Below are 7,825 nucleotides of genomic sequence, written 5' to 3' on the forward strand. Positions count from 1 at the left end.
TCCTGACGTGGCGGGTCGCTAAAGGCCCGCTTGTTCCTCCGTGGGCTGCGGCGATTGGGCAGGGCACCTGTTTGGTGGCTTCTTACAAATAAAATGTAAATACACAGGTGGCGGCGACACGGGCTCAGCGTGTGGTTTTATGTAAATAAAACAGAAGTGAAACCGTGGCACTCTGGCTTCCAGGCGCAGCTTAGTCTGTCAAACGCAATGCCTGGCAGATAGTTGGGAGGAAGACTTTGGATTTTAAGAAAAGGTAAGAGTCCTGGAATTAAAAGAATGTCGATTTTTAGATCGCTAGACTTGCTCTTACTTATAGTTTTATTGAAACGCCGTGTGATCATAAACGTTGACATGTTCCTACTTTTACGCCCGCCGGTAAACAAACGCCCGTAACGTATCACCCAGCTGCGCCTGTTCGCACTAGAACTAGGCTTTAGCTTTACTCAAAGGCTCCCTGCCTGTTGTGATTTCTTTGCCTTTAATGATCAGCTTCGGACTGATGTAGCTTTGGGGGTCCCGCGCCGATCACTCATCCACCTGCCGCCGCCTCTCCGTCCCCAGGTGACAGCTGCGCAGTCATGCCCCAGCAGCTCAGCGCCGCCGCGGTGCTGCAGGTCGCGCTGCTGCTCTCCGCCGTGCCCGCGCAGTACATCATCTCCAAGTGGAGCGGATCCACGGCGGCGCAGCGCTACCATGCCACCACACGGTAGGATCCGCGCGTAAAACACGTGCTCCCTCTACTAAACACCTCTTAATATAGAGTTGGGAAGTGTCTTCAGTGGAGAGAACCTGTTTGAAAATGAACAGATGACCTGAAGGAATCATCCATATGGTTGAGACTGTACCACAGCAGCACTATATAGGAGTTTTATGATTTTAGTTTGTTATTATTATGATGATGATGATGATTATGTTGATTGGATTCATTAAATGTTCCAGATTGCTTCGAATCTGGAAAGAGTGGAGACTATCATACCTCAATGCCACTGCATGGACAGACTGGACGAGCCAGCAGCTGTCTAAAGTCAAGTAAGAGTTCACAGAATTCAAATGAGGGACTGAGACTCAATCCCATCCCGTCACTCTGACTCTCACTTATTTGCATGATCCTCTTTGAAATTCAAATCACAGACCCTTAAAGAGTGATTTCAAATGTTCTTGTCGAGATGTTTAGGGAAAGAGTGTACAGGGGAAACAAACCCACCACTCAGCTTTACACGGAGACTGATGATATTTTTTTTGCTTCTCGAAGGTCCCTGGTTGGTCTGGGACAGGACGATCAAGAGACACACGGGCCGCCTCCTGTAGAGACCATGCTTTTTGACAATGACCAGGGATTCTTTGGAGGTTTGTGCCTGCACACTGTAACTGCCACCTGTACCGGAAAGCTGCGGTCAGTTGCGGACACCGGCCACATGTGCACACACGCAGCCGCATTCTGGGGTTTAGCCTGACATCTTCATGACAGAACATGGTTTAACCAATTTCTAATCCCACATCTTCAGTTGTTCTCTTTCCTCTCTGAGCTGCATGCCTGAACTGTTACTAAATCCTGTGTGTTTCATGTGCAGGAGTGCACAGTTTATCACTGACTACATTAACATCTTTTAAGTCTTTATTCTATAAATACTTTGCATGGTGAACTAAATAATATTTGTAGTTTATTGGGTATTTTTCAGGTATTTTTTTACAGTTTATGTACAAAAAAGACAAAGTAAACTGGAGTAAATCATATGGTTAGTGTTGCATCAATACCGATACCAGAATACTGTGCTCACTGCATCTGAACATTTTCTGCAGTACGAATGCACTGAATACATAACGTTAACCTCTGTCTTATAGTGACAAAGTGTATTTTAGGTGTGGTGGCTATTTGAAGTAAAATAAACAGATATTTTACACATTTCTGCTTAGCCTTAACCTGCCTGAAAGACATCCGCATGCAGCTCAACCAGCAACACATGCTGACCTGCTACAACAGCACGTACTACGTTCCAGAGGCTTTTTAATTTAGCAGAGGTGTGCTCTGGGAATATTTGGATCTTAATATGAGCTCCCAGACAATCTGGCTGCTCACCATTGAACACTTCAGGAACAGGCTCCTGTTTTCTAGGGGCTCCATTTGGAGAGTTAACCGAAGATAGAGATGTTAGAGTTGAAAAGCTGATCTAAAAGCTAAAGCCAGTGTTTCCAGTACTTCCATGTTCAAGTTAAAAGCTCTCAGATGTTTAATTTGTGAGTGCTGCGTCGATACAAACATGTTTCACAGCTTTCTTTTCTGTCTCTGGCCCTTTCAGCCTCCAAGGCGGTGCGCAGCCCCCGCCCCCCGTACGTGTTCCTGCGGGTCGGAGAGGTGGTGTTGGAGAGGAAGGGTCACATGGTCGGAGTGGTGGTGAGCTGGGACCCGGAGCTCCGAGCTCCTCAAGAATGGGTCGACAGGATGTATTCCAACTCTGAGGTCATTGTCCGCGACTCACAAACTCACCGTTGAGGCTGAGAATTTAGAAATCGCCCAGTTCGCTAACCGTGTTTGTGTGCACCGCACAGGGCCCCACGGCAGAAAACACGCCTCACTACAAGGTGCTGTTCAGTGGACCCGGGCCCTCCTCTCTGTTAGTTGCGTACTTGCCTCAGACGCAGCTGGAGCGCATCACTGGGATGAGGGTGAGTACTGAAAACACACACACTCAACACATATTGGACTTGATGAGTGTGTTTACATCAACTCTAGTAGAATACCAGCCCAGTCTGAATAAAAAAGCCTCAGTAATCACCTCGATCAAAACAGACTGGCCTGATCCAGCCCGATCAGAAGGAATTTTCAGAGTGAGAGGAGTAGCTACTCATTTCTCTCTGCTTGGAATAAATACATTTTTCTGTGAATGTCTCACTTAGAGCAACGTCAAAAACATGGCGTCATCTTGATTCTGTGCTCCACAGTGGACAGAATCACTCCATGGCGTCAAAATACAAATACCTTATTGGATCATTTCATTAAGTGTCTATGTAAATAGTTACACTGGTTGAAGAAATATTGTCCAAGTTAACACAGACACCGTTGGATGTTTCCAGCCGGACATCCCCACCCTGGAGAATTACTTCACACACTTTGACGGGAACCGGTTCGTCATGCAGGACTGGCTCAGGCAGCTCTTCCCAGAGGACGAGGATGAAGACGCTGGAGTCTGAGAGGCCTGTCCGAGAGACAATTTTATCTTCTGTGCGATTCCTCAGCAAGTTATTTTCTGTGCTGTCCACGGGGACCTCCAACGACTGGATAGCGGATTCTTTGATTTCTCCAGGAGGATGTTATTGATCAGGTGTAGCCTTCAGAGCCAAGATTTGTGCACATTAATGAAGAAGTCCCCTCCGGTCTGGAACTCAGGGCGATGGCGTAGTTTAGGCATTTGCAGACCATGAATATTTGCACTAATGGAAGAAATGCTGTTAACTAAGCTCATCAGTTATCACCTTTATTTCTTTGAGAGGTAAAAATATACAGTATTTTAATTAAATGTGCCTTACAAATGTATATAAAACATTTAATTGAAATTTGTTGTGTGATCTGAATCTTAAACAGTGAACATGAATGTTTTATTAAATAATGATAAATGCTTGAAATAATCTTTAAAAAAAAACAGAGTTTTAACATGACACTGTTGGCTTAAATTAAAGAAAATAATGAAAAAGATTGCACTTTTATGTGAGAATTGCAGCTATGCAATAAAGTGTTACACAATCCGAGTCCACTGTCTGTGTTCGTGATGTCTAGAGTTTTTTCCTGCTTCGGTCTCTGAGGCTGAAGGAGACGGACACCAGTGAGGAGGCAGTGATTGTAGGTATGTGGGGAAAGTGAGGAAGGGGTGCAGGACCCTGGCCTCTGCCTCCATCCTCCTCCTCTTCCTCATCCCTCCACTCCTTGGTTTCCTCCTCTCTAACCAGCAGGGGAGATCCCAGACTTTGTCCCAGGAGCTGACAGACTTTGCTGGCTTTCTGATGAGCATTTTCAACCGCCGACACACACGCACGCTGCCTAGGAGCACACATAAACACACACACACGCTAGTTACAATTACCGCCTTGAATTCAAACAAGAAGGCTGATGTGTTTTTAATACCTCGTTTGACTCAAGCACTCGGCACTGTGGTAGAACTGCGGTGTCCCCACACAGACGCTCTTGTCTAGCTTTTCCAGCAGGATTCTGCATACTTGTTCCATCTTCTCAAAATCCGAGAACGTGACCATGACCTACGGGAACATTTTTTATTTATTTTTTTTAACAGCGTCACACGTAACTCACAATATATGGTGTATATGTTTATTAGCATTCGTCTAAATGCCCCACCTCAACATCCATGCGATACAGATCTGCATCTCGGTGGAGAAATCTCCTCACTGATGTGTCTTCATCCCCGATGCCGTGTTGCCTAATCGGAATGAAAATATTCTTACTTTTCGGGTGGAAATAATATCTTGTCTGTTTTTTTTTATATTATCTACAGATTAACTTTGATTTTTTTTTCATAACTGCTGCTTTCACTTGTCAGAGCAGAAACAGCACAAGTGAAACAAAGGACAAGGCCTCCGTTCCATTAAGTGTCCCAGCAAGCAATGCCAGTGAGCAAGACTCTATAACACAACGACAGTTCAACTAACTCACCTTAATGGAATGCAGCCCATTTTTAATGTTATGAAATACACCTGTCCTTTTCCTGCTATGACAAGCTAAACCATCCGGTAAATGACGTAAGTACTTTCTGTTAGGAATGCTTTTGCATATAATTTCCATTTGGGAGAGCAAGGTCTGTTTATAGTTCTACACTACAGTAGTACTGCTACTTTTATTGAAATAAACAACCAGACTGTCAGTACTTCCTGTTAAAGCTTCTTCCACTTCTGGCTATGACTGTTGCAGTTGAGTTCAGTGGACACGGTTAAAAGATAACCTCCTGCAGTGGTGGACCTACGCTCACTTGCCAGTTCATTTGGTACACTAATGAAAACAAATGCACTCTTAATACAACAGTGCTGCACTCAATCTCAGCTTCATGACCGTTCTAATATTCAGTTGATGTTGAAACCGTGTCAGAAAGGTGGTAATTCAACCTCAATGATCATTAAGAAGGTCATGGTCTGTGGTGCTGGTAAACAGGATTGAATTCAACACCAAAATGTTCACTGACTAAAACGGGGTTGTCACAATAACAGAAACATGTCGGAACACAACACAATAGAGTTCAATAGTACTACAAACCACATCCTCTAACATGAAAACACAGTTGAATCAACAACTCTCTGGGTTACTTGAAATAAATGCTGAATACCATGACCTTTGACATATAATTTAATGCAGGACTGTTATAGTAGAATACAGTTTATTTCACTTGTGTACCTAATGAACTGGCAAGTTTACATTTACTTGTGTACTTCAGTATAATTTTGAGTTCTATGCAGGTCTTTTACTTGCAATTTAGTATCTTAAAGCAGTTGTATTAGTATTTAAAGTCTCCAAACTTCTCCCCCCACTGGCTTGTAGCCACATAAATATTTCTGCTGTTGTACATACATGTAGCTAGCTAATGTCACCGACTGTTTCTGTTACAACCTTCATCTCGGCAGTCTTCACCTGAGAGCCTGTAAAATGTACTCTAGCCGCCGTGTAACGCTGTTGGTCACCTCGTTGACCGAGTCCTTGCTGTTGCCCACACTGACCCGCATCGACGCTCTGTCCGCCGGACAACAAACCTCCGCTCTCCCCGTGACCTGGACCTCCCTCACCCGGTTACCTGGACTATCTCTAGTAACTGTTCTCACTTCCAGGCCCTGCTCTTTTTCGTTACCGGCAAATTCCCGGGCTGCAGCCGGTAGTATAGCAGCAAAGACTCGACTCGGGGAGTCCATGATGGAGGTAAGCGCTAACCGCTTCCCGCTGCTATAGCAATTGCCGAAATGCACTTCGGGACTTGTCGGCTACTTCAGTGAAAGAACTACACGGAGTGCGTCGGTGGAGAGATGTGAATTGTTGATAGTAGCAGAGGCGGTTTAGCCTGTTTAGTGCCCTGTGCAAACTTTAGTAATACTTCCTTAGCCTCATAGCATAATTGTCCATGTCCTTGTGTTTTTTTGTGTTTTCCGAAAACGTTAAAATATGACTTAGGCAATTATACTATGTGGCTAACGACATGTTTATTACAAACACACTGTTTAAAATTAAATGTTAGACATTTCCCATAAATACACACACATGTTATTTTGTGTTTATCAACCTTTCTGAAGATCCTTTTCCACACATGTTTATACATAGATAAGAATTTGTGTTGGCATAAGTTGCAATTAGAAGTGCAGTGTATACACCGGTCAGGCATAACATTATGACCACCTTCCTAATATAGTGTAGGTCTCCCTTGTCCCTCTAAAATAGTTGTGACTCATCAGAGAATGGACATGGGTCTTCTGAGGGTGTCCTGTGGTGTCTGGCAACTGAATGTTATTAGGGGGGCCTTTGGGTCCTTTGGGTTGAGGGGAGGGGCCTCTGTGGATCAGACTTGTTCCAGTGGATCCCTCAGATACTTTGGTTTGGGATATAGGGATCCTGCTGGGCGTCCTGCTGGGGATGGCTGTGATTACTATGGGGTGGGGGGTGCCTGGTCTGGTCTAGGTGGGTGCTACATGTCTAAGTAACATCCACATGAATGCCAGGTCCAGACGTTTCCCAGCAGAACATTGTATGGTTTACTTCTCCTGTCAGTGGTTTTAATGTTGTGGCTGACCACTCTATGCATGTATGCATGAGCAAGGATTTACCTCAAGGCGTGGCTAATGTGGCAGCACTTGTTGTAACTATGTTTATGGGATATTGTGCCTTTTTTCCCCCCTAAAAACTGAAGGTGTTGGTAAATGGTTTGGTGTAGTCAGTACCCTTTTTTGGTCAACAGGTGGCAGCAAAGTATAACATTAACCAAACAGAAAAACGCATATTAAAAGACAGACAGTTTTACATGCAATGGAGTTTTGAATCCCAAACTCTATAAACTATAGATGTTACTGTTTAGTTTTTATATTGTTCTGCTAGTTTCAAAAATAATTCTTATCATCAAAAATGTGTATATATAGAGTTTATATTACTGACAATATTTGTACTGATATGATCAATTACTTGGTATGTTATGATGTTACAAATGTCTCCTAAATATAGAATTCATATCATTTTAATACAGTGTTTTATGATTAGGGGGCAGATGTTTTAATGACCTAAAAAATAAAACAATAATTTAATAGTTTAATAGCGCTGTATTATTCATGATATTAAATAAACATTTTACCTAAAACTAAATTAGATTTAGTGTATCTGTAGTGTAATATGTCTTTCCCTTTCTTTCTGTGTTAAGGAAATATTGCTTTGCATAGAAAACATTGCATGATGGTGCATCCCATGCAGTTCGGTCATTATAAGCTGCAGTCCCTGCATGTATTGTATGTACCCTATTTTTATTATTTATTTATTATTATTTTTTTCATTTCTTTTAAGACTTTTGGGAGCAGCAGAGATTTGATCCAATTCTGGATGCTGGTTTCTTTATACAGCAGAGTTTGTTTGGGTTCCCCGGAGTATTAAACTGTGAAGCGAGCTTTATAATCACAACCTAAAAATACAAGGCCGTATTTGTTGTTATTGTCTCCGGTTTCGCCGGTCCCCCGTTATGCGCTGTGAAACCCTACATCTTGATGCGCAGCTCCGGCCAAGAGAGATGCAGCTCCGTACAATAGGCTGTTTTCATGTGGGAGAGAGAATGAGGAAGAGAAGGAGGCCCTTACTGTTACATCT

The 7,825-nt window shown here is 43.3% G+C and overlaps 2 protein-coding genes across 3 annotated transcripts; one reads left to right on the forward strand and one right to left on the reverse strand.

Annotated features, from left to right (window-relative positions):
* Positions 1 to 3,212, forward strand: LOC311499162 (uncharacterized protein). Of its 2 annotated transcripts, none has more exons than XM_084560037.1 (7): positions 1 to 253; positions 490 to 706; positions 940 to 1,029; positions 1,253 to 1,347; positions 2,298 to 2,458; positions 2,548 to 2,664; positions 3,073 to 3,212. In XM_084560037.1, exons 2-7 carry the CDS (start codon positions 579 to 581, stop codon positions 3,187 to 3,189), a joined length of 708 nt encoding a protein of 235 aa, XP_084416163.1. In that variant the 5' UTR covers positions 1 to 253; positions 490 to 578; the 3' UTR covers positions 3,190 to 3,212. The 2 variants fall into 2 exon arrangements, with proteins under 2 accessions (XP_084416163.1, XP_084416162.1); XM_084560036.1 differs by having other exon boundaries at positions 562 to 706.
* Positions 3,213 to 3,767: 555 nt separating this feature from the next.
* On the reverse strand, positions 3,768 to 5,941 carry irak1bp1 (interleukin-1 receptor-associated kinase 1 binding protein 1). The gene is made up of 4 exons (XM_084560032.1): positions 5,627 to 5,941; positions 4,346 to 4,427; positions 4,118 to 4,248; positions 3,768 to 4,033 (listed from the first exon to the last, which is right to left on the reverse strand). Exons 1-4 carry the CDS (start codon positions 5,899 to 5,901, stop codon positions 3,769 to 3,771), a joined length of 753 nt encoding a protein of 250 aa, XP_084416158.1. The 5' UTR covers positions 5,902 to 5,941; the 3' UTR covers position 3,768.
* Between the last annotated feature and the right edge of the window lie 1,884 nt (positions 5,942 to 7,825).

This window comes from Chelon labrosus (assembly GCF_963514085.1).
Source record: "Chelon labrosus genome assembly, chromosome: 14".
NCBI lineage: Eukaryota > Metazoa > Chordata > Actinopteri > Mugiliformes > Mugilidae > Chelon > Chelon labrosus.